The following is a 24,743-nucleotide window of genomic DNA, read 5'->3' as shown; positions in this document are numbered from 1 at the left end:
GTTTCAAATTGCAGTTAACTAACAATTCTATTACTATTCAGGTGGATGACAACCCTAAAGTACATTGAACTGAACTGAACTCCACTGAACTCCTCCCGAACAGACCATGAAGACCCAACGGGACCGACAGGCCGACGTGTCATCCTGAGCCCAAAACGCGTCACGGGATGCGGATATGGAGAGGCATGTGGTCAGCACACCGCTGTCCCGGCCGTATGGCAGTTTCCGAGACCGGAGCCGCTACTTCTCAATCAAGGATCTCCTCAGTTTGCCTCACAAGGGCTGAGTTCACCCCGCTTGCCAACAGCGCTCGGCAGACCGAATGGTCACCCATCCAAGTGCTAGCCCAGCCCGACAGCGCTTAACTTCGGTGATCTGACGGGAACCGGTGTTACAACTGCGGCAAGACCGTTGGCTCCCTCAAGTGCATTACCTTCTCAAAAACTTTTGAAAATTTTATAAATAGTGACACTGGCCAGTATTTACCGATATCTGTAGTCATCAATCTGTAGGGAGGCCTAAGAATAGCATATTTTAATCAGCCTGGTATAATACCTTGGACTAATGAATTATTACACGTGTAACTAAGAACATAAAAAATTATTGGGCCAAGGATTTTTAGTGTATTGTTTGAGATTTCATCAACTCCACACAAATTTTCACTTTGGAGGGTCTGATGATCTTCCTGATTTGAGATGGGGATGCGTGACATCTTCTTGTTTCACTAAATATCTTCTGTATTGATTCTCCAGTACATTGTTTTGCTTCCATTTGTGCACTTTTAGAACGATTTTATCAGCTGTGTTTAAACTGAAATTGACCTTTGAACTATCTTTTATATTATTCCTGTTTTCTTCACTACAAGTTATTCTAAAGGTCCTGCTTCCCTTTTAATTATATTCCACACTGATTTGATTTTAGTGTCTGATTTGCCAATTTATGACAAGATGGACTTTTTTTTTACAAATTTTCTTAAGATATTACTGTAATGTTTATACTACTCAAATACTTCAAGATCCTTCCTTTTTGTGTCTAATTTGTAGATGTCCCTTTTCCATTCTAAAGATGCTTTAATACCTATAGTGATACAAGGTTTCAGTTAAGACTTCCAGGTATTGCACTTATTTTTTAAGAAAATTGCTTTCCAAAATGGTTACAAAGTGATTAAGAACTATATTTAATTGCAGAACTGACATTAGACTGACTGAATGCTTCTCCCCAGAGAGTACTTTTTTAAGCATTCTGTAAAATATACTGTTTTCTCAGTAATCACTCTCATTGTTTTCGATTACCTTTCCTATACTGTACGTGTAGCTCAGTTATGTAACTAACAGTGCATTACGATCTGACGTGTGTTTAACTTCAGCTTGTTGTATGAATACATATCTTACCCACATCAATAAATGATTACTGAGTCTGCAGGAATATGACACTTCAGTACGGCGGTATAAGATTCACTTTCTGAATATCATTAGTGATGCCGTAGTTTCAAGTACAACGGACACAGAAACTAATCACAAGGAAAGCAGAATCCAAAGAGGTTTGGAGTAGGATTCTGGAACATGTAGGCGAAAGTGGGGTAAGATCGGGTAGCTAATATTTGCAAGCTCCTTTGGGGCTAAACTATTTAACGCAGAGATTGTCAGATTTAGTAGTTAATCATTGTTTAATTGGGTAGGTACGATATATTTTTCATGGAAACTGATAGCTTCAGTATTTCTTCAATGAGAGGCTCTTTTATAGAAAAAGCCAAATCCCTCGGTCGTACTCTAGTAGTAGGATAAAGACGTGTGTGTGCACATACCAACTTTACGGGAACGTAGAAAAAATATTTTTCGAAGGAAAAGCAGCAGAAATGTTTGTTGAAATATCATTTAATGAACCTTATTGGTCACAAAATTCACACATAAAGTAACAATCCCCATCAACTGTTCCACTGCAGCTTTCGTGGGCCAACCAAACACTTTTTCCGCATTGAACTCAACCTTCTCCTGAGTCTGAAAACACGTTGTCACAGTACAAGCTACCGACGTCTGATTTGTTTTTATCGTCTTCATTCATTGTCGAAGAATTGACGCTAACAATAAAAGATGTAAGGTCCTCGGTATAGATACTAAAAAAATTTCGTAAAATTTTTGTAACACGAAAAATTACAGATTTTAAGATTTTCGATTCAACTAAATACCTGGGGATTACAATTACGAATGGCTTGTATTGGAACCATCACACGTGTTATGGGGAGTACGTTTTTGTGACAGAACAGTTTAAATTTGCCACAGTTTTAGTAAAGAGACTGCCTACACTGCTTATCCTTCCTCTTCTAGAATATTGATGCGCAGTATGGGAACCCCAGCAGGTGGGGAAGATTAAGGACGTCGAAATAGTTCAAAGAAGGGCAGGTTGTTTTGTATTATCTCGAAATAGTGAAGAGAGTGTCAAGGACATGACACGCGAGCTAGGATGGCAATCATTAAAACAAAGGCGTTCTTAGTTGCAGTGAGAACTTTCATGAAATTTCAATCACAACTTTCTACTCCGAATGTGAAAATTTTTGTTGACTTCCTCCATCCCCCCCCCCCTCCCACACACACACACATACACATACACACACACACACACACACACACACACACACACACACACACACACCTGCTTAGAGAGAAGAGGCAATCGTAATGAAATGAGAGAAATCAGAACTATCACGGAAGTTTTCGTGTTCGTTTATTCCCACGTGTTACTCATGAGTGGAAGGGTTGATAAGTACTCAAATAATTTATGGGACTGCAGCCAGGTGACATATTCGATAAACCCGGCTGCATCCCCGTAAGTTATTTAAACATTTTAGACGCCGAGAGAAACTTAAGTGTCACAAGTCGATAAATAATCAGTAAGTGGTTCTATAAATTATGTGCCAAACACCTAAGCGTGAACTGTAGAGAAGTTACGTAAATAGAATGGAAGAATTCTCGATAAGAATAGTCCACACACGAAGGAGGAAGCTTACAAAAATTACGTTCGGCTGATTCGTGAATGTTGCTCGTTAATCTGTGATACGTACCAAACATATAACTAATGTAGGAAATAGAGAAGATGTGAAAAAGAGCGATGTGTTTCGTAATGGATTCGGTAAACAACAGCGAAATCATCACGGATACGTTCATTCAGCTCCATGGGCAGACGTTACAAGAAAGGCGCTGTGGAGCACGATGTGGTCTATTGTTAAAATTTCGTGTGCACAGTTTCCTAAAATACTGCTTTCTCCTATGTATATTTCGTGAAAAGAGCGTGAAGATAGAATTAGAATGATTATAGTTCACACAAAGGCTTACCAGCAATCCTTTTACCTACCTTCCTGGAGAGTATTCGTGACCGGAACAGGAACGTAGAGGGGCAGAGGGGGTGGGGCGTTTTTTGAGGGACGGTGGGAGCGACAGTAGAACACAAAGTACTCTGTTTCGGACTCTTGATGTACATATACGGTGTGTCTATTAAGTCCCGCTATCATTTCAAAACATCGTAACTTTGAAATTACTAAAGACGGAGAATCGTGGTTGGTTGTAAAACGTCTAGCAGCTGTTACCTTTGTCCTTAGTTACTGATTTGACCAGCAGTGTATCAAAATACTCCTAAACGTAATATTTGGTGCGACCTAATTCAGGATAAGGTGCCAGGCCCGTTTTTCTTCGCAGAGAAAACTATAGCGCGAAATGTTTACCTGGACGTTCTCGAAAGATCCTTTTACCTCAGATCGAGGGGTTGCAGCGTGTTGGAGCACCCCCACATCGGAGTTTTTACGTGCAGGCCGTGCCGAATAACATTTCCTGGGATGTGGACGGATGGTGATGGTTCCATCGCATGGTCGCCGCGCTCTTTCGGTGTCACGCCACTAGACGTTTTTGGGGGGGATTACGTCAAGGATCGCATGTACACATCAGTCAATGACATTGCTATCCTTCGTGAGTGTAGCAATGAAGTAATCAGAACTTTTACAATGAAGGCCTTCAAGGACGGCGTCTCCTTCAGTTAAAACCTCCGGCCTAGGAGGCCGTGGTCGATGAATAAAACTGTTTCCTATATCTTCCAATGTAACACGGGTGCTGCCACTAGTGCTTGACGTCCCTCGCATTTATAGAGAGCATGGAGGGTAACACCATACGTCTTATGATTCCAACTGTTTGACTATCTCTGGATGGCCGTCAGATACCCAACTCCTCTTCACCGTAAGTCGCCTTGGTGCATCTCATTGGTATTAACTGAAAGATACAGTTTGCAAAGGAAAAAGAGAGCAATGGTCAACTGAATTTCCCGAGGGTATCTGTAACTGAATACGTGAATGGGACTTAGGGAATGAAGTATACAGAAAGGACACACACACATACTTAGAGATACCTCCACAAACAATCAAACACTCGCCATAGACAAAAAAGGGGTGTCATGAAAACATTGATGGACAGAGCTGATAAAATCTGCGAGCCGGTTTATTTGCGGGATGAATTAAATCACTTACGGCCGGCCTTCAAGTCAAATGAATATTCTAGTAAAGAGATAGTTCGAGCACTACAGCAAAGGATATGTTTATCTCGCCTTCATTGGTAAAATTACGGATCGCATAGGAAAAGTTCTGGCCAAGTATAAGGTCGAAACGATGTTTCGAAGTACCAATAAGATTAATGAATATTCAATAATAGCAAAAGATACACATCCATTAGCAATATCCGAGCTATATAAAATGCCTTGAATTTGCAGACTAGTGTATAGCGGAACTATGAAAAGAAGTGTCAACACCCGCACATCCGAGCGCAAAAGTGGCTGTCGTCTAGGACATACCGAGAAATCGACGTAACAGAACATTTTTTTCGAGACGGTAACCACGAAATAAGATTCAGTAAGACGAACGTTTCAGCAAGGCAATGCAAGCTTTTATAGAGAATCATAAAACACCATGATAATTTTAATCGAAAGAAAGGTTTAAAGTTAGGTGAAATGCAGATGCCGACTTTGTGCCAACAGGATTCCAATTAATTATTTTTAATCAAGAATGAGGATGCCATCCACAGATAGTCATAGGGGCGGCATCGTATGAGAGAGATGGTTGTGTTTCGTATGCGCTCTGTAACTGCGAGAGTCGCCTTAGTGGTAGCAGCCGTTTAATCTCTGAATATGTCTTCCGTAGTTGGAGACGAGACGTTAAGAAGCGATTTCATATACCTCTCAGCCTGGGAATTTTAACAGGAGACTAAGTGTTGATGCAGCATTGCCGATCCGCACACGTGGAGAATTCGAATATCGCCTTGATGTTCTATTAGCGACGAGTGGAGCGCACATACACTCCTGGAAATTGAAATAAGAACACCGTGAATTCATTGTCCCAGGAAGGGGAAACTTTATTGACACATTCCTGGGGTCAGATACATCACATGATCACACTGACAGAACCACAGGCACATAGACACAGGCAACAGAGCATGCACAATGTCGGCACTAGTTCAGTGTATATCCAACTTTCGCAGCAATGCAGGCTGCTATTCTCCCATGGAGACGATCGTAGAGATGCTGGATGTAGTCCTGTGGAACGGCTTGCCATGCCATTTCCACCTGGCGCCTCAGTTGGACCAGCGTTCGTGCTGGACGTGCAGACCGCGTGAGACGACGCTTCATCCAGTCCCAAACATGCTCAATGGGGGACAGATCCGGAGATCTTGCTGGCCAGGGTAGTTGACTTACACCTTCTAGAGCACGTTGGGTGGCACGGGATACATGCGGACGTGCATTGTCCTGTTGGAACAGCAAGTTCCCTTGCCGGTCTAGGAATGGTAGAACGATGGGTTCGATGACGGTTTGGATGTACCGTGCACTATTCAGTGTCCCCTCGACGATCACCAGTGGTGTACGGCCAGTGTAGGAGATCGCTCCCCACACCATGATGCCGGGTGTTGGCCCTGTGTGCCTCGGTCGTATGCAGTCCTGATTGTGGCGCTCACCTGCACGGCGCCAAACACGCATACGACCATCATTGGCACCAAGGCAGAAGCGACTCTCATCGCTGAAGACGACACGTCTCCATTCGTCCCTCCATTCACGCCTGTCGCGACACCACTGGAGGCGGGCTGCACGATGTTGGGGCGTGAGCGGAAGACGGCCTAACGGTGTGCGGGACCGTAGCCCAGCTTCATGGAGACGGTTGCGAATGGTCCTCGCCGATACCCCAGGAGCAACAGTGTCCCTAATTTGCTGGGAAGTGGCGGTGCGGTCCCCTACGGCACTGCGTAGGATCCTACGGTCTTGGCGTGCATCCGTGCGTCGCTACGGTCCGGTCCCAGGTCGACGGGCACGTGCACCTTCCGCCGACCACTGGCGACAACACCGATGTACTGTGGAGACCTCACGCCCCACGTGTTGAGCAATTCGGCGGTACGTTCACCCGGCCTCCCGCATGCCCACTATACGCCCTCGCTCAAAGTCCGTCAACTGCAGATACGGTTCACGTCCACGCTGTCGCGGCATGCTACCAGTGTTAAAGACTGCGATGGAGCTCCGTATGCCACGGCAAACTGGCTGACACTGACGGCGGCGGTGCACAAATGCTGCGCAGCTAGCGCCATTCGACGGCGAACACCGCGGTTCCTGGTGTGTCCGCTGTGCCGTGCGTGTGATCATTGCTTGTACAGCCCTCTCGCAGTGTCCGGAGCAAGTATGGTGGGTCTGACACACCGGTGTCAATGTGTTCTTTTTTCCATTTCCAGGAGTGTAGAAATTGTGGCATTACATTTCAAAAAAAATAACTCAGAGCTGCTAAACTTGTTACAGCAGTCCACGATGCAGTAACAGTTTCGAGGTTATGATTTTTTCACATTATAACGGGACTCGATTGACGTTCTGTATTTGACAGAAATCTGAGAGAAAACCGAGGCGTCACGTCGTCCAGGTGCCGTGTGTACAGACGCCGGCAGACGCCTGCCCGCGACGCGCAGCTGGCGCCTGTCCATCAGTGAGGAGTGGAGCCTCGCCTCCCCGCTGGGAGGCGGCACCGTTCAGCCGTCGCGCCCTCTCGACAGGCGTAAGGCGGTGGCGGCTGCTCCTCACATCACGTCGGCAGCCTTCTTTTAATTTTTTTGGGGCCTTCTCCCCTTCCCGCTTCCCCGATATTCCTCTCCTTTTGCTCGCCGCGGCGGTACGGTCCGCCTCCGGCCGCGCGCCCGGCTACCGCGACCACCCTTCCCCGCGTTTAAACAATTCGCTAAGTAGACAGAGCGGTGTCGCCGGCTCGCGCCGCGGCGATAGCGCCGAGTCGGTGGCCGCGGCGCGCGGACCAATCAGAGAGCGGCGACTGCCGTGGGTGGCGGTGGTGGGGAGGCGGGCGGCGCGCGCTCCGCAGTCGCCTCGCGGACGCCGAACGAGAAGCAGCTGGTGCGGCGACAGTACAGTGGAGCAGCGCAGTGAGACAGTCATGTGCGTCGGAGTCTCGTAGCGTGCTTCGAGTGTTGTTGTGCCGTGGACGAGCGCGAGGGAGCCGCCATGCTGACCACCAGCGCCAACCAGTACTTGCACCCGGACTACTTGTCACCGTTACCAACTACGGTAAGGGAGTGATCCACCTTAAGAACGGAACATTAGAAATGAATGCACAGTCTTTCTCTCGCACTTTTCTCCTTATCTAAATAAGTGCAGCCAAGATGCTGTCACTATGGCGAGTGTGTTGAAACAAGAAATCCGTCAGCAAAGACGTAATTACATTTCTTAATGCTGTACTGTGCTTTGCAAACAAATCTTAGAAAATACATGTGTATCAACAAAAACCAAAGAAGTAAGCGTATTACCTCGACACAAAGCAAAAGTACCACAACATCAAAAACTATGACAAGTTGTAGACACCACAGTAGAAATGAAGGTACTACGATAGACATCCAGTAGCTTCATGTGAGAAGGAAATTACACACATAAATCCACTGAAGGTATCACCAATAGTGCTTAAACACGTCTGGGTGAAAATAAAACCGCAAAGGTGTCTTGTATTGGGAGGAAGTCCTCTCCAATTTTCTTAGCAACCACGGAGATAAGTACTGTAACATTTACAAGAAGGTTAATACTGTACTAGTTCTCTTCAGTATCAAAAGATTGACAACGACCGAAAGTATCCATTTCCTTTATTGACCAGTTAAATGAGGGTCGCAAGTGGATGTCATAAGCATGCACGAAACATCTGCCCACTGTTTACGGTAAATCGAAACATCTACATATTTTATGCCCAGACAATATTTATCAGTTAACGTTACAATTTGGCAACGTCTACATTTGTTGACAGAATGTCTCTTACTACCAAAGACTCGCTGATTACACCACGGTCTCCAATGAAACTTGCGCTACTCAGAGTCTATGCTTCTATTACCTGTCTCCTAAATACCTTCACGAAATTCTGTGATTCTTCTTTTTTTCATTTCACTGTATTAGGTTCCTCGTTACCATTATTTACATGAGCGCATTTAAAACAACATTCTCAGAGATGTAAGCAGGCTACTCATGGTGGCTCCATCTTTCAGGAAATCCCAGCTTCGTATTACTATCTTTCTGTTTATTGCAATGTGCGGCATTAAATGTAACTGCAAACGCTTCAATGTTGGGCTGTAGTTTCGGAACTAGAGTTTAACGCAATGTAAAGTTTCCTTTCATATTTTTCTTTTATTGGGTTTAGGTGTAACAGCACATACGACAAGAGAAATTGGCCTTCAATGAAGATAAGGAACATAAGCAGTTTTTGGCGCACATTTCGTTAAAACAGTTCTAGCACTGCGATTATTTTGCGCAAGTGCACGCACATAGGTAGCAACTAAAACCACTAACAAATCGCAGAGATATGCCTGCTTACGTAGCCGTGGAACCGGCCCCGTCTAACGAAATCCATAGCACGCGTCAAATTCGTTATACCGTTCTTTTATTAAGAGACCTAGAAGGGCTGCTCTCGCTACTCGATGAAACGTTTTTCACTGCGGTAGCTTTTATAGTGTAGTTTTATGGTTGCCAAAAATACCGTACTCCTAAAGTCATTCAGATCAAACATTCGTCAGGGAGTACCAGAACTGTTCACCCTAAGGTACATATAATTGAATAGACCAATAAATGTTGTGTAGAGACAGCCCCAAGACTTTCCTTTTATTCGCTTGTTACAGGGGAAATCGAGGAAATTTGAAAGAGACGTTCTGGTTTGGTAGAGCGCCTTGCACTATTGATCAGTACATAACATCGTAGAATTAAAATCAACGTTTCTTTTCAACGGCATATTATTTTTCAATTCTCGTGAGTATAAATCTGACAGCCTATTCTGACATCAATCACAGCAACTTAATGATACTCCAATAACAACAGTAATTGAGTATCGATATCAATTTATCAACAGCCAGCAGCGATCAAGAATAATTCTTGGAGCGCTGTATATCCTTCTGAATCAATGTTGAGGATGTTGCTACCTCTTTGTTTACACCTGCTCACCTCCTCCTTAGACATAGAGCCCTTGACGCTGTGAACTGCTTCAACTCCTTCGTTTTATGCTACCTCTCACGTTTATGATACAAATGTGGTTTCTCTACGGCGGTGTTTCACATCAAAGTCTGTAGTATGTAACAAGGTTTTTTGTCTACATTATGCATTTGTAGCTTCATCTTACGTCAGTAGGTTCCCTACCAAATCTACAGAAGCGCTTGGGTCTGTCGCTAAACGCATCGACGAAGAGTGGAGGTGGGCACTGTTTCGGACCTAGCGATGCTTAGGTTGATGTGTTTTGATATTGCTTTCACGTCGCCAGCAACTCCACATTTGTGTCCAAGGCTACAAGGAGAATCAGACATGGAAAAATAATTATCTACTGCACCCCACATTTTGATGCTATAGCGACGTGATCTGGAGTGTTGTATCATTTTATTCAGTTTATCTCCCTTCTTACTCATAGCAGATCCCTCGAACATCTGCATGTCCAGTGATTTATCCCTTTATTTTGTATGTAACTTCTGTATTACCTGCATCACGCAGAGTAAGCACATCAGTTCGTTAGTAGCTAGTTATTCGTTAGAAATGAGTACATGCTAATTATTTTATACTAATAATGTGTTACAGAATTTCTAACACCTAAAGTAGACACATCTTAGTGCATGCAGTTTGCATGCTGGGACGTCATGGGTTACAGGAAGTGCTGATTTGAATTTCTATTCAGTCTAATGTTCGGGCACAAATAACAGTAGTAAGTATTTTGAGTGAAACCACTCGGATCTTGTTACGGTGCCATTCTGTAACAGCGACGAAATTTTCAGTCATTCAGTACTGAAATCGATGTAAATAACGTGGTTGCATAACTTTACGAGTTTTATTGAAACCAAAGACCGGAGATGCCTGTGCTTGCATGACATTCATTTTCACAACATAAGAGCTGTCGAACTAAAAATCTAGTACTTTGATAGAGGATGGAGCCATTATTAATTTCGTTTGGCGAGGACCAATGTTAAAATTCTTCATAATACATTTTTGTGTTAAGATTAGAGAGTATTGTAAAATTCAGATAAAACCTCAAAATGTGGGCCTTTTGTCGTGCCCCTAGGGATATACACCGTTGCCAGAAACACTGGATTATAAATTTTCACAGACCTGATTGCACGTCTTGAGTACTCAAATTACTTTGTGCCAGAGATTACACTCAAATGTTTATTTTAAATTAATTTTTCACCACTACATCGTGCGTCAAATTGGCGTTATTCGTGGCAAAATTTTTATGTAGCGGACACATACCGGTACGAATGAGGAGAAACTGATACTGTTAGTGGTTTGTCTGTGGACAGAGTCCACGCTAAAGAGTGTTGGATGTGACTTTCTTCGTTATTAAACGAAATTACTAGCAAGTAATATTTATGTACCTGCAACCTTTCACATGTTAGTTGAACACTGTTGTAATCTGCTGCAAATTTCAAACATTTAGTATTTATTACTCACGAAATAAATATGTTGCAACTAACCGATAACATGTATTGTTATCTACATGATAAGAACAATATCAGGATTATCTCTACGCTGATTCCATGGTTTTGAGTTGATCTAAACCATTAACTCAAGTTTGCATGAGAGTGCAACAATAGCATTAAAACTACATCTTCAAGCATAACAACCCAATAATATTGAGCCATGATGCCTGACAGGTTGTTAACATCAATAATTCAGAATAAAGTACCAAATTCACTTGCATTCTACAAGTAAATTTAATCAATGTATATGTACAGAGCCTTAGTCGAATCGGCGTACATTACCGTAAATATTATCAAAAGACGTGATCGGAACTGCCATCAATGAAACTTGTCTACTACATAGAGTCCGATTAGATGTGTAGCTGGTGTAAACACATGGAGGGGGAAAAACATAAGGTTTTCTGGCGTGAGCTTTCGATTAGCTGCACACAATGTGGGTGTACAGGAAGGGATACTTGAAAAGGTTATGGTATAGTGTTCGTGCATATTTTGATGACTGGGTCCACAGCCTCAATGTAATTACTGAATTTAGTAAGTCCGCTTGTACCTGTTAAAAAAAATGTTCAGTGGGATAACAATTTCGGCATCTTGTTATCTATAACAGCCCGTTAAACTGTAAGCACAGTCTGCAGCATCAAGTCGTAACATGGTGGAACATGGTTTCCAGCAGTCTAAATGCAAATAGGTATGATTTTGCAAGTACACCCACTCTTCTACAGCTGTGATCACATATCATATGGAAAGCACAAAAATAATTAGTATGCGTAGGAGCAAACCCTACATCCGTAAGATAAGTAGAAGCGAATCATTCTGATAGCTGACTGTTGATTGGATTTGTAATTAAAAAAAAAAAAATCACATTGTTTATGTCCGTATGGTGTGTGTGTGTGTGTGTGTGTGTGTGTGTGTGTGTGTGAAGTGGACTTATACCAGTACATGTACTGTTTATTAAAGTGCAGCTGCTCACACAGGTTCAGTATGGGCTGTAATAGTTGTATGAAGGCAATACTCCGTAGATATTCCGATGCGTTAGTTCGGAACCGGTTTACGTTGGAAAAAAATTAGTTATAGTTTTGGCCACTTGTGAAACGCTGGTGCTGTGAATGTAAGAAACATGTACTGAAATGTTTCAATATGTAATGAATTAAAACAGGACGTGGGCAGCACAACTCAGTGTCAAAGGCACAATGTTGATTTTAATACTAACGGTCCCTTGCACTATTTCTTGAATTTGAGAGGCGTCGACGAGATGCTGTACAGCGCCAGATTTGTATCTGGTGGCCAAAACTGGAATTATTATTTTTTTCCAACATAACTCGGTTCCGCATTAATTTAGTAGTATATCTAGCAAGTTTCTCTGCAATACGATAATTACAGCCCACGCTTGGCCTCCATGTGTAGCTGCTTTTTAATTGTGCCCACGTGGTATTTGCATTCAGACTGTTGGAAACTGTCGCAGTATACTTGACGTTGTAGAATACCGGTGGGATTTGACTTTATACTGTGCTCGAAAAACGTCGAAATTGCAGTCGCGATAAATATTTTTTTAAGAGCCGTAAGCGGTATTACTACTACCAGTTCTTGCATGTCCTTAACTGCGACACTAATCAAATAATTTCATTCCCCAACGTGACTGTATTTTAATTACAAAAGCAGTTCTTGCGTTTCCTTCGCGTATTGTGCCAGTTTTGGCGCTCTCCGGGGAAGGAATCACAAAACGGGCGCACTGACATTAAAGAGTGAGACGATGCTGATGAGGGCGTGCTTGTTCTGGCTGCCGCAGTGGTCGGTGCGCGGCCGGGGTTCGCAGCCGGACATCCTGGACCCCGACCTGGGCCACGAGCCGCTGCAACAACAGGTACCGTACCGCCACACCGGCCGCGTGGGACCGCCACGCGTTCTGCTGCCGCCCCGAGCCCGCCAACCACGCGGCTCGGCTTGGCACTGCTCTCGTCAAATCCTCCCTGCCTTCTCACGAGCGCTGTCGAGGGAAGCCTACGTCACCGTCAAATTGTGGCGTATTCGAAGTAGATGGAGCGTCGGAAACACCTCAGTCCCGATCCATGAAAGTGAGACTGTGAGGTTCCATCTGTGTTCCAGTAAAGGTCAATTCGCACTGGCCATCACACACGGCAACGTCATGTCAGTGTATTCACACAGACCGTCACGTTGCATAAATTAGCATAGCTAAGTACGGTGAAAGTGAGGTTATGAGATAGCATCGGAACTGAAGAATGACGGTGATAAAGTTTGCTAATGCTCAAAACTAACTTATATATATTCTTGATCAGTTAAACATGGAAAAGTGCTGAGAAGTGGAATATTTCAAAACGTCGATATTTGATTGCTAGATTATAATCACATCAAACAATATTTATTAGGGAATAAATAGCGTGTTCACCTTATCCATAATATTTTTTCTTACGTAACTAATGGCATAAACTACTTTTTTTTCCTTCACTAGACCTGAATTTTTCACTAAAATGTTATTTAATTAAAACTGCTTCGTCAACATATTTGCATACCAAGTGGGCATTAGCTCTGCTTTGTCGTTGTAAAACCTATAATTTATCGCTTTCAGGTATCTGACCTCGTTTGGAGAAGTCACTTCAACGCAAAAAAAAATCCAAGTCCACTAGGAACATTTGAAATTTACCACCAAAACGAAACAACAATAAAATTAACACGTACAAGACACAAAAATACAAAATCCACTAGTACGAAAGGACGAGAGCAGCGGATATGCGTAGCAGACGCCACCATCGACACTTCCTTCCCGAGGAACCGTGACATAATGGTCCGTTGACGACCTGTGTGAATGCCTCTATGTGCAAAGCATTGCGGAATATTTTGACGTGAGGTGATGGCCATTGTGAATTGGCTGTTGAGTCGGAATACAGGGTGTCCCATTTATGTTGACAGTTCAGAGTAGCTTTGTCCAGAAGAAAAATGAAGGAAGAAAAACAGTATCAAGCAGATGTTATTTATGCAACAAGGGAAAACTAGACAGCATGATTGTCTTGTACCTTCGTGACTTAAGGAAACATTAACAGCAGTACGCAATTTTACATATCATCCCATATTTATCGCACAACAATCCATTTCAAGACATGTTCCAAAACTGTCACATAACACGAATGTGACTACGACACTCCTGTACTGTCACACAGTGCCGGTACACCGAAAACATAAGGAAAAAGCACAACGCCTATTCAGTCAACCGTCTTCAGTTAGTTTAACTTAGATCCTCTATAGACGGGTGGCATTTCTACGTTACCTTTGTTTGCTATACTTTGTGCTCACACAGACCTTCAGCTGTAGCCGGTTGTCCGAATCACTGTATCCCTGTGTTTACTCTGGATGAATTACGTTACCCAAGGAACATGCACCCTGTAGGCTATAATAGTATAAGTTCGGTCACTTTTGCGTTAAGTTTTTATTATAGTTATGTTGACGTGAATGATAAACTGAGGCACTTTCTGAACAGGTCTTGGAGGGAAAGTGGGTAAACGAATAAAAGATATAGGGTGCTCCTTAAAGATGGCTACATACTTCGTAAAGAACGAAAATACAAGAAAGACAAACATGTTGGTCAGTGTCTTCCTGGTGGATAAACAATATTTGTTTGACAAATTTTTATTTTGTTTCTAGACAAAAAGTTTTTAGATGTGGTGAAGGAAAATGGGACACTACACTTCGATGAAACTAACAGACTGACCGTTGTGCACAAGAGGGACCAATGTTGTCGGTTAATTTTTGATAGCGGACGCAATATGGCTGCATGAGCAACATATGAGTGCTTCCGTTGTGGATACTTTCATACGTTACCTGTTGACGTGCAGTATTCTGTATAGTTAACAGGCTGGTAATGTATTATTTTTATCTGCACTTCGAGTTCTGGGCATTCTGTTTCCCTAGATAAGCCCGCCACACAGAGAATCACTGCAAACAATTTAAACGAATCAGTTGTATTACCGGCTGCAAGCCCATCTATAACTCACGGTTGCAACTCGCACCAGAGGTAGCAGAGCGATGCCATAACCGTGACCAAGCATATTCTCTGACTGGTTATTATTATGGTAGCTGTCCTGTAAACACTTACCTCTCAATCACTTCGTTATTCTGACCTATGCATAATACCATAATAAAAGTACAGCTGATGATTCTTTATTAAGGGCCAGAGCAAAATTGGAAGGCATATTTTTGGCAAAGGTTTTGTGGTAAACTTTCCACGCTGCTCAGAAGCAGTAGCAGGAGAGTCGTAAAACCATTTCAGTACATACACACTTATTTTCTCAAAGAAATTTGTGCATATAAACACTTGAGACAATATTTAATGGCAAATCATAGACATTTTATCTTATTTAGTTGTTTTGTTTTCTTTCTAAGTACCAAGAAACACCTATAGCAACTACATTTGTATCGTTCAGTGGAGCTGATTACTTCATTGTTAACTTTCTTTGTTAATGAAAATTTTCTGCACTGTTCTTATTTATGCAGAGGTTTTTTCTTTGTACAGGTATTGTAAAATCATAGTTTCCACTTTGACGGATGAAGTCACTGCCGCTCCCTTCGAGTCCCCGGAAACGTAAATGTCGGCGTCACGTTCTGTTGACAATCTGTTTGGATGTGGCCATTTGAAATGCATTGCGGGGTGCTTTGACGTTTCGGTCCTTGAGGTTCAATGAGAATCAGCTTTAAAGCATATCAGTCTCGAATTTGATTTGAATACAGGCCGGTTCATATTGGTTGAAACGCTCCACAGTGAATTTAAAATGGTGGCTCTCACACAGACCGTCAAGGGAACAGGGCACTAACGTCCAGGTTTATCGGTACTTTGACGCTGATGTCGACTGCTACCTATTCTTGCCACGTTCAATCATAGTAGAAGACTTCGTTCTTTTAGGTCTTCTTAATCTTCATTTTACTGCTCCATTTAATTTCGGGACAGACTGCGGTGGTTGCATGAGGACTTATTTTTCGAACGTTAATGTCCGACCGCGGTTTGCGCGCATATGAGGTCACACGTTACGATTCATTACGGATAAAAGCAGAAGTCATGTATTCTTAGGTTCAGTCCATCCTATTTGTGTTTATATATATATTCCGAAGCAAAATAACGGCTGTTTTGAATTTTGCAGACAGTATTATCGTTACTCATCATATGAATTGCGATTTCGTTAAAACATCAGATTCATGCAAATCATAACATAAAATAAGCTATTTCAATGGACCATCCTTCCTTACGGATCACATTTAAGAGGGTGGGGGTGTATACTATTTCCATACACAAACCTCATGTGAAAAGTTATTCAGAAGCTGTGCAGAAAAGTACTACTAACGATGGCGGATGCTCAACCGTTGCGGCAGCTAGAGGACATACTTCAAGGAGGCACAAGATCCAAAATTAAGGGAGAAGCTCGAAAACTGTAGATAATAACAATCTTCATCAGAAAGAAAATTGTTCAGAACTGCTTGATGCCTCAAGATGAGCACCATTGCCTCCAAAGACCTCGCAAATCCATCAATATTGTGAAATAAATAGTCCATAACCTAGTGAGTGGTTGCAGAATAATCGTGACTTGCATTAACAGTGACAGGAGAGTCAACTTAAGTACCAGAAATCCTTGAAGAACCAGCCGGATGTCGAACGCAAGTACATCATGTTTTTGCGATGGTACATAAATGGGTAGGTCATCGTGCCTCTTCAACTATATTTTTCATACATCGGAAACATTTCTCGAGTAAGTCTAAACCTCGGTGAACACTGCTTATTGAAAAACATGAAATGCTAGAAATTCGAGAAATACTTAGTTCTATAAATTCAAATAAAAAAGAACCTCGTGAATTGTTTTCGCCACTTAGTTACGTTGCTCGACTGTCATTTGGTGTACAGTTGACTTACACCAGAAGTTTCTTACTGTGTCCGCATGGTCGTAACTTAGTCCTTGGAATGTAGGATAATTTCACATATTTGTGCTTTCTACTGAGTTTCCGACCCCTGTGGAGGCTACAGTTGTAGCTTCTGGACATTATAATTCAGTCTGAGGAGTATTATGATATTTTAATTTCAGATTATTTAAGACTTCAGACAGTTTGTAATTAGGAAACAGTTAACAGAAACTTCCACGTACACATACTCGAGCAAATATATCATGACAAATGGAGTAATTTATTACATCCCCTGCCCTATATGCTATCAGTATGTAAAACATTCTTGCCACAGTGTTTAGATGTTTATCATAACTACATTTCTTTCATAATTTACCGATAATCTGTTATTTGCTTGCGTGGAACCCTATTTCGCTTCGTCTTGTGCTTCTCTGCATTTCAGTAGGTTAGATTGATGGAATTAGATAAACACACGTGTATGACGGTATACTGTGTGTTTATGAACCACCCTCATGTTTCCAGTGGCGCCATATATCTTAAAACATAATTCTTTTGTAAAAATTAATCTGGTAGCGAGAGTCCTGAGGTATAAGTAAATGTTGATTTTAATCTGTACGTTATCAGTGACGCCACATAAAGAATGACAATTTAGGAAATTTATTAAAAGAAAACTATGTACAGAACTTGATTTCATATTCCAAAATGGAAATAACACTGGAGCCCATATTATGGTGTAATAAATTTAATGTATTCAACAAACCGTTAATAATGAACAAGGAAATTGTAAGGAATCGTCGACGATCTCTTGCTGCAAGCTTGCCATTCTTCTGAAATTATTGGGGAAAACTCGTATTTGCTTGACATCGCCCTGTATTTAATGTCTCAACAGCGAGAATAACGATGACTTCCTGTGATCTGTATTATAACAACACTACCAAGGTTCAGTTTCATTGATACAGTTAGGTCTGTGGAGTATATACAATTACAAAAGGGCCGTCAGTTTGGCGTGTGATTTCAAAATACACACGTAAAACATTTGGGTTTTTCGTCGCTTCTTCACTCTAAATTTTTATGTCATAAACCTTTTGGCTGGGAGTAATTGACTCTTACGTAGTTACACGTGTGATTGGTACATTGGTTAGGTCTTCTGATTTAATGGCCTCCGAAATTGTTTAGTTGTCTCAGCTTGTTTACTTTTAATTTTCTTTCCAATATATAAGGACGTGCCAACATTGCTTCTCTCGTTACTTTCTCTGTTCTGTGACCTACTTGATCACTGGCTAAGTTCCAATACATTTTATTTTTAACATGCTCGTTAACTACTAGCATTAATAATTTTGACGCATGTGACAAGGGCTTGTGTCCTGTAATTTGTACAGTTCTATGCATTTGCCCTCCCGGGTAATACAGTAGTTCTGCTTTTTGTAACGTGAGGTGGTATAATGTCCTATTCAGAACATTCAGATGTCAAAGTAAGTAATTTATTTTTGATATTGGTACTGATGTTTCCTAGGAAATCTACAGGGATGTCAGTGCTTTGAAATGACGATAACAAGGACGTTCAAGGCTATAAAATGACGGACGTTGTGTGGAAGCCTAGAAATACAAAGATACAAAGCGAAATAAGTTAGCAAGTTTATTACGTACAGGCAGTGGTCACCAATATAGGTTTCACTTTATTTGTTTGAAGACTTCAATATTTAAATGATTTTTGCTCATTCTTTAACGTTAATGCGAGATGCTTGTGAGTTTTTGCATGTTGTATTTTATAAACTCGTCTATTCCGTATTTAGGCTGTTTGTTATGTGTGCCTTCATTCTGGGTCACTGTTGTCGACACTATCAAAACGCTTATCCTACAATTTATTGCAGCCGTTTACTTCATGTAGTATCAAAATAAATTCCACTCTGATTTCAGAATTATCAGAAGAGTCTGCTAGTTCGGCTGTGTTAACTCCAAGGAAGGCTTCCATGCTGCAAGCCAAGACAACTATCCAATATCGTATCCAAGTAAATTCAATAATAAACCCAACCAATGTATCAAACCCATGTGCAACTACGTAAGTCGAGCACACATCAGTAAAATACCTATTACATAAAAATACAGAGTGAAACGACTATGAAGTACCCATTTTTTTTTAGACGTCCACTTCCAAATCACTAGCTAAACTAACAGTCCTGAACTAAACGTAACAACGAAATTGACCCTTGGTGTTGCTAGAAAATCAGTCACAGAAAGTCATCATTCTACTCGCTACTGAGAAATTGATTACGTGGCGGTGTCAACCTTATTTGGTTTTCGCAAATCATTTCAGAAGGGTACCAAGCTTGTAGCTATAGGGCACGGCCGTTTCTTTTCAGTTTTCTTGTCCACTCTTACGATTTGTTGAATACTATGTACTTCACTGCTGTGTTCATTTTGGAGTCTGAAAATAAGTTCTCTGCGTATTTCCCTTTTATTAAGTTCATGCCGTACGTAGCTTCAGTACGAATCTCGTAAGCTGTCCGTCTTTTTTTTTTTTTTGTCTGTTATTCCTCAGTAGGCAAGCGCTCACCACAGGCTCCCCCCACCCCGACCTTTCTTTCTGTTCTTAAAAGGTCCGTCACATTTCACACGTCTGTAAGAGTGATATCCAATGTAGAGCGCTAAAATTCCCAAGTTCTGTCGAGGATTCGTGCTCTGTAATCTCAATATCCGTTTTATAATTTAGACTTAGTGGTAAGTCCTTGCAGTGGGTGTAACTTGAGTAATTTTAGATACCTATGGGACCGTAGTTACTACCGTCATTTAGATACGGTTTTTAGCAAAGTTTATCGTCCGTGGAAAGCGTTGCTGTTAATGCAACAAGCGAAGTGTTGTTACGTTGCAAGTAAAGCTTTGGATTCCTCCTTCCGTGGGAATGGTATTGTCCAGACATATTAAGTATTCGGATCACTGACGGAGGAAGGGAAAAAAAACAGAGAAAACAAAATTGTCAGCAGTTCTTCATGAACATCTGCGGCATGTTCTTCAGAAACAGTGAGTCACCTCTAATATAAACAGCAAGAACAAAGCTAAGCACTTTCATCACCGTTGTTAGCTTCCCGCTACATTAAAAATGTGATAGAGCAGATACTTTCCGCTCTAGCTATGTAAAAGGTAAATTTTGTGTTCCTTTTGCAGATTACCACAAACAGTCGACGTAAGGGGAGTCAATGAAACTTTAGAAATGCAGTTGAGTGAGTGAATATAAGAGCATAAAAATTCCTGTATGAAACATTATCTTTGTTAGTTTGCCCATGCCAAGAAAGAACATGTACTTCACTTTCTGTGACTTGCCTGGTTAGTCACCGTGCGTGTTTATTCATCGAAATGGGACTAAGTTTCTGTTGCATCGTCGATACACAGACCAACTACCAGCTGTAGATCGTGATGTGCTGTTCCGCTGACACTGCGAGATATAACACTGCCGTCTGTCCAGAAATGGCCTCTTACAAAAAGTATCCCTGAAGAGAGAGAATGAGGCTGTTCACAGTTTCGCCAACAGCCTAAGCCGATTTTGTTAGACTGATTCCTCCGACTAAAGCTGATAGCGATTTGGTGCTGTGTGTAGGTACAATTCCGGTCTATTCCTTTCAAGAGGTCTCTGCAGACAACAATATAGTGTTGTAAGAATATACTAAAAAACCTCTTTTTGAATGACAAAGCGCAGCATATGATCACAGATTTCAGTAAGTTGTTTCCAATCTGTTGGCTGATGCTCTGACCCAGACCTTGATGACTGTTTTAAAGCTGGCACCACCTCCTGGGACACTGTTTTTACCGCATTTTTGTCGTACACCCACGTCGGTTTTTAGACACTATCAGTTTTTACTGCTCGAGGAAACTACACGGGATACCCTGTATCTAGTGTACTGATACAGATTTCGCAGAAACAGAAAAAATCGAGATATCACCCAAAACATCTTAGGGAACATGGATAACACATACTGGTTCAATGTTGCATTAGATATCCGATGTCACGCTTCTTCCTAGTACGGGTTAAAAGATCAGATATTTTTGCTACTGCTTCCCGATATGTGGACGTGCGTTACCATTATTCAATACGCAACTTGGCGCACCATTCCACAACGGTCGTTTTTGACACACTCAGCACCATGCAATTCTCCCCTTTCCGACAGCTGTCTACCGAAAATAATTCCATTACTGCATTAGAGGTTATATGGAGGGAATCAGCGGTGAATGAGGGAAAAGGAGTGGCGTGGTACTATTCTAATGATCATCTGTTTGTGGTGGTGCTCTAAAATTTTTTCTATTCATGCGAATATTTTGTTTTTCATGTTCACTTGATCAATCAAAATAAAATCCCGAGTTGCTTTAGTTTCCAACTGTGCATTAAAATAATATTCTCCTGACGTGAACTCTGATAGAACAGCAAATAGTTTACGTACAACAGGTGCAGATGACTAAAACTGACAGACGTTACAGAAATCTGGGTGCTTCTCATTTTGTATATCTGTGCTCTCTTTGGTGTAAAATCTTTGACGCTTGTCTGACCCACTGTTCGCACACCGAACGTTCAGAAATGTTGCAAGCCGCCAACGGCAGTTCTCGCGCTGTGTGTCCGCCCGCGGGGCCGTGACAGGATCATCGGTCTTGGCGAATTTATCGCTACGCACGCTGCCTGCAATTTAATGCGATGGCGCACGCACGAGGCTTTTCCTGCGAAAGACCGCGCGGCCGGCTGTCGGTTACAAATGATGCGATGTCAGCTCGAGGAAGGCTGACGTAAGATAGTCGCTCGGCCATCTTGTCAGAGATTAAGTTGCAAGCTTACAGTTAACGGTTCGTGCGACTGCTCTTTCACAGAAAATGTTTAAAATACAGAAGTTCAGCAGGAAACAAAATTGAAACGGAAGTATGTTCCTACACTAGCATAAAAATTCGTTCATAAAATTTCGGAAATAGTTTTTTATGTCGGCATATTGACATTTTAACCCTTTGCACCGAGAACGCTTCAAGAGCATCCTGAATTAATCTTAATTTTCTCAATATTTCGGCAAATTAGACGATGGAAAATGTTGCATGATCGTGAGGGTCAGGTTTTATTTCAGTTTAATTGCCATCTGACTTGCAACAACATGAATGATGCTACGAGAATAATGAGTAAAAGTTTGTCCTTATTTTACGCTTATTTCAAATAAATGCTAGCAAAATGTTACGGAAGAAACATGTAATAATCTTATCAACTTTATAACTTCTGTAATACAAAGACGTGGTGCAGACCGCTTCACTCGTTATAAGTTTGAAACAATCCTTTCCCTTAGTAAGGCAGAGGTACAGGTAGCATTGTATGCACTTTTAGTTCTGCTATCGCAGTCTCATAGTGATATGTTCGTGGTGATAAAATGCCATCCACTGTTGCGTAGTGATCATACCCGTTGCATCGCTTCTTCAGATATGGTTTTAGATATATTTTTGCATTTTTGAGAAGCCTAACTTACCTTAATACAGCGTCTCATTCATTTCTGCTCTCCTCCTGTCTAGACAACCCGGAAGAGTCTTTACCAGACACATCCTCTATCAACGATGATTGAGAATGCTATTTTTAGCAGTCTGGTTTTCGCAGCACTGTTCTCTGTACACAAACCAGCAGTTGACAATTGAAAGTTCTAAAAGCAGCAGTAAACAGTGGCAAAACGCCACTCAAACCTGAATCCCGTAACAGAGCACGAATGATATTTTGTCAGGTCTGCATATGACAAAGCTAGTCTGCATCAAAGCTTTCCCATAAAAAAAAGTACAAAAAGCAATGATAGTGAACGTACAACCCGTGTGTATTCAAGGCTAAATTTGGGCAGTGAACACCTAAACCGCACAGTCGTATAAGCACACATTTAACTCAAACTTATTATGCATAGCCATTATGTCTCTAATAATTGTCGTGAGTACATTATAGATTAGTCTCCAGAAAGTAAGTGCAGTCGATTTTCTTTCAGACAGCTGTCAACTTCCTTATTGTACTCTGAAGACCTGGCAGTTACGGGAAGCTAAACCAGAAATCCTGTTTCTCTAAAAGCTAATACATAGTAACTGGATCCGGCTGTTATATTTATTTAGACCGTTTTATTTTCTGGTGCATAAGGAGACATTAACTGGTTGTGGTACAAATTTTGAGTTCTGAAATGTGGGAGATTTTTCTGCTCCTAACGTACATAAATTTGGAAATTCACTTCCTTGTCAGATGGCTCAGCGATCAGCCGTATTCATGATGCACTCTGAAGCCTACAGTATCATCAAGTTACCGAGGTATACAAAATTACAGTTTTGTCAGGCCTCATTATGACTATTCAGCACCACTACGGAATGTTAGGTAAAATATTCCACTCCACAATTTGGAGCGCCTTGTACCTGCAGCACGTAGGCACTGAACATGTCAGATTAACCTCCACTCTTCCGTTTATGCGAGCATTTCTTCAGAGCGTCTCTCAGCCATGTGACGGTAATGAAAGGGAGGTCTCGTGTACCGGCGCCCGTGTGGCAACATAATGCGGCGTAATGTATTCCGGCTGCGCCGCATCGGTTATCCGGTGGTCAAGGCTCTCCGTCGCGAATAAAACCATTACCTCAGGCGCGCAAGAGATATTGGGCACGCTTTATTCTAAGGAGGCATTGTTCTCGGCACGGGCGCTCATCATTCACAGTTTGTCCCGCTATGACGCGTCCCAGCGGGGGACCCGCCCGCGAATCTTAACGGACAGTCCCTTCGTCCTGGATTCTGTCATCCCACGCAAAGCCACGTGCGCCGGCATCCCGGAGTTGACCTACAGTTCATTAACGAGAATCCTCGTGGATTATCATCTTAAACGTCCCTAGAGTGTAAGGCTCTGCAACGCTGCTATGGATTACTAGCCATTCCAGTAATGTACTTAAATTAGTGTACCAGTTTTCTCGAAACGAATTACACTCTAGATCAGTGGGTCTATGGATCCATTGGTCTGAGCATAAAACACACGCAGCTACTTTCACATGTGACAGCCGACTGGAAGTGTGGGGTAAAGAAAGCTTAATTTTCGAAAAAAGAGTAAGAATAATTATTTCTCCACCGGTTTACCGCCCGCTGCTTCGCTTCCGTACACTGTATAGTCTGCACAGACCTTTTTGTTTGTGTTTTACTTAGATGTAATTTTTTTGTTGTTCACAAATTGCAAAACATTCTTAAGTTTCGCGCTAGAAACACGGTCTTTTCCGAATGTTCTTCTGACCAAAACTGCAAGGTTTTTGATAATCATGCATTCGCTGTCTTTTGGTGATATTTCCGTAGAAGCTTTCATCCTCTAACACGTAATTCTGTACATCCAACTGAGAAGGGAAATAGTTTAAAAAAAACTTATTGTAATGAAATACTTTCATAACAGTTTTAATCACCTATTTCAAACCTTTACGGGTTGCATTTTGAAAAACAGTGAGAATACTTTATTTCTTTTCCAGAGAGAAGCCAAATACAAATTTTCAAAGAGTTAGCCTCAAATTTCCTTGCACAATTGAAATATTAAAAATAGATTTCTGCTACTATTTGATTCCCTTAGGTGTGGAATCTCCAGCAACTGTTTCTTAAACGATATACCTACGGTATAAAGGTCATACCCTTTCCAAATTTTAGGTTTCGATCCGTAGTGGTTTGGGCTGAGCTATGAGGAGTCAGTGAATCAGTGTGATCCTATTCCACCCCTTAGGTGCTGAATTTCCAAAACAGTTAACAGCATATTCTTGTTATTACTAAGTGAGGGATCAAATACCAATCTTCATAGATGTAGCTTTAATAATAATAATAATAATAATAATAATAATAATTTATTAAAAAACTTACGC

The 24,743-nt window shown here is 41.7% G+C and overlaps 1 protein-coding gene and 1 pseudogene across 2 annotated transcripts in view; one reads left to right on the top strand and one right to left on the bottom strand.

The window, feature by feature from the left end:
* Positions 1 to 298: 298 nt before the first annotated feature.
* Positions 299 to 416, bottom strand: LOC124796657 (annotated as a pseudogene).
* A 6,971-nt stretch (positions 417 to 7,387) lies between these two features.
* The window catches only part of LOC124795191 (zinc finger protein Noc-like), a 116,758-nt gene continuing 99,402 nt past the window's right edge, over positions 7,388 to 24,743 (top strand). The window contains exons 1-2 of one of the 2 annotated variants that reach the window (XM_047259095.1): positions 7,388 to 7,578; positions 12,784 to 12,858. In XM_047259095.1, the coding sequence (XP_047115051.1) occupies positions 7,516 to 7,578; positions 12,784 to 12,858 (138 nt within the window). In that variant the 5' untranslated portion in view covers positions 7,388 to 7,515. The remainder of the gene's footprint in view (positions 7,579 to 12,783; positions 12,859 to 24,743) is intronic. The other variant, XM_047259096.1, reaches the window with a different exon arrangement.

Source organism: Schistocerca piceifrons, chromosome 4 (genome assembly GCF_021461385.2).
Source record: "Schistocerca piceifrons isolate TAMUIC-IGC-003096 chromosome 4, iqSchPice1.1, whole genome shotgun sequence".
NCBI classification, from domain to species: domain Eukaryota; kingdom Metazoa; phylum Arthropoda; class Insecta; order Orthoptera; family Acrididae; genus Schistocerca; species Schistocerca piceifrons.
Note: the sequence above shows the minus strand (reverse complement) of the source record. Positions and strands in the feature narration are given on the sequence as shown.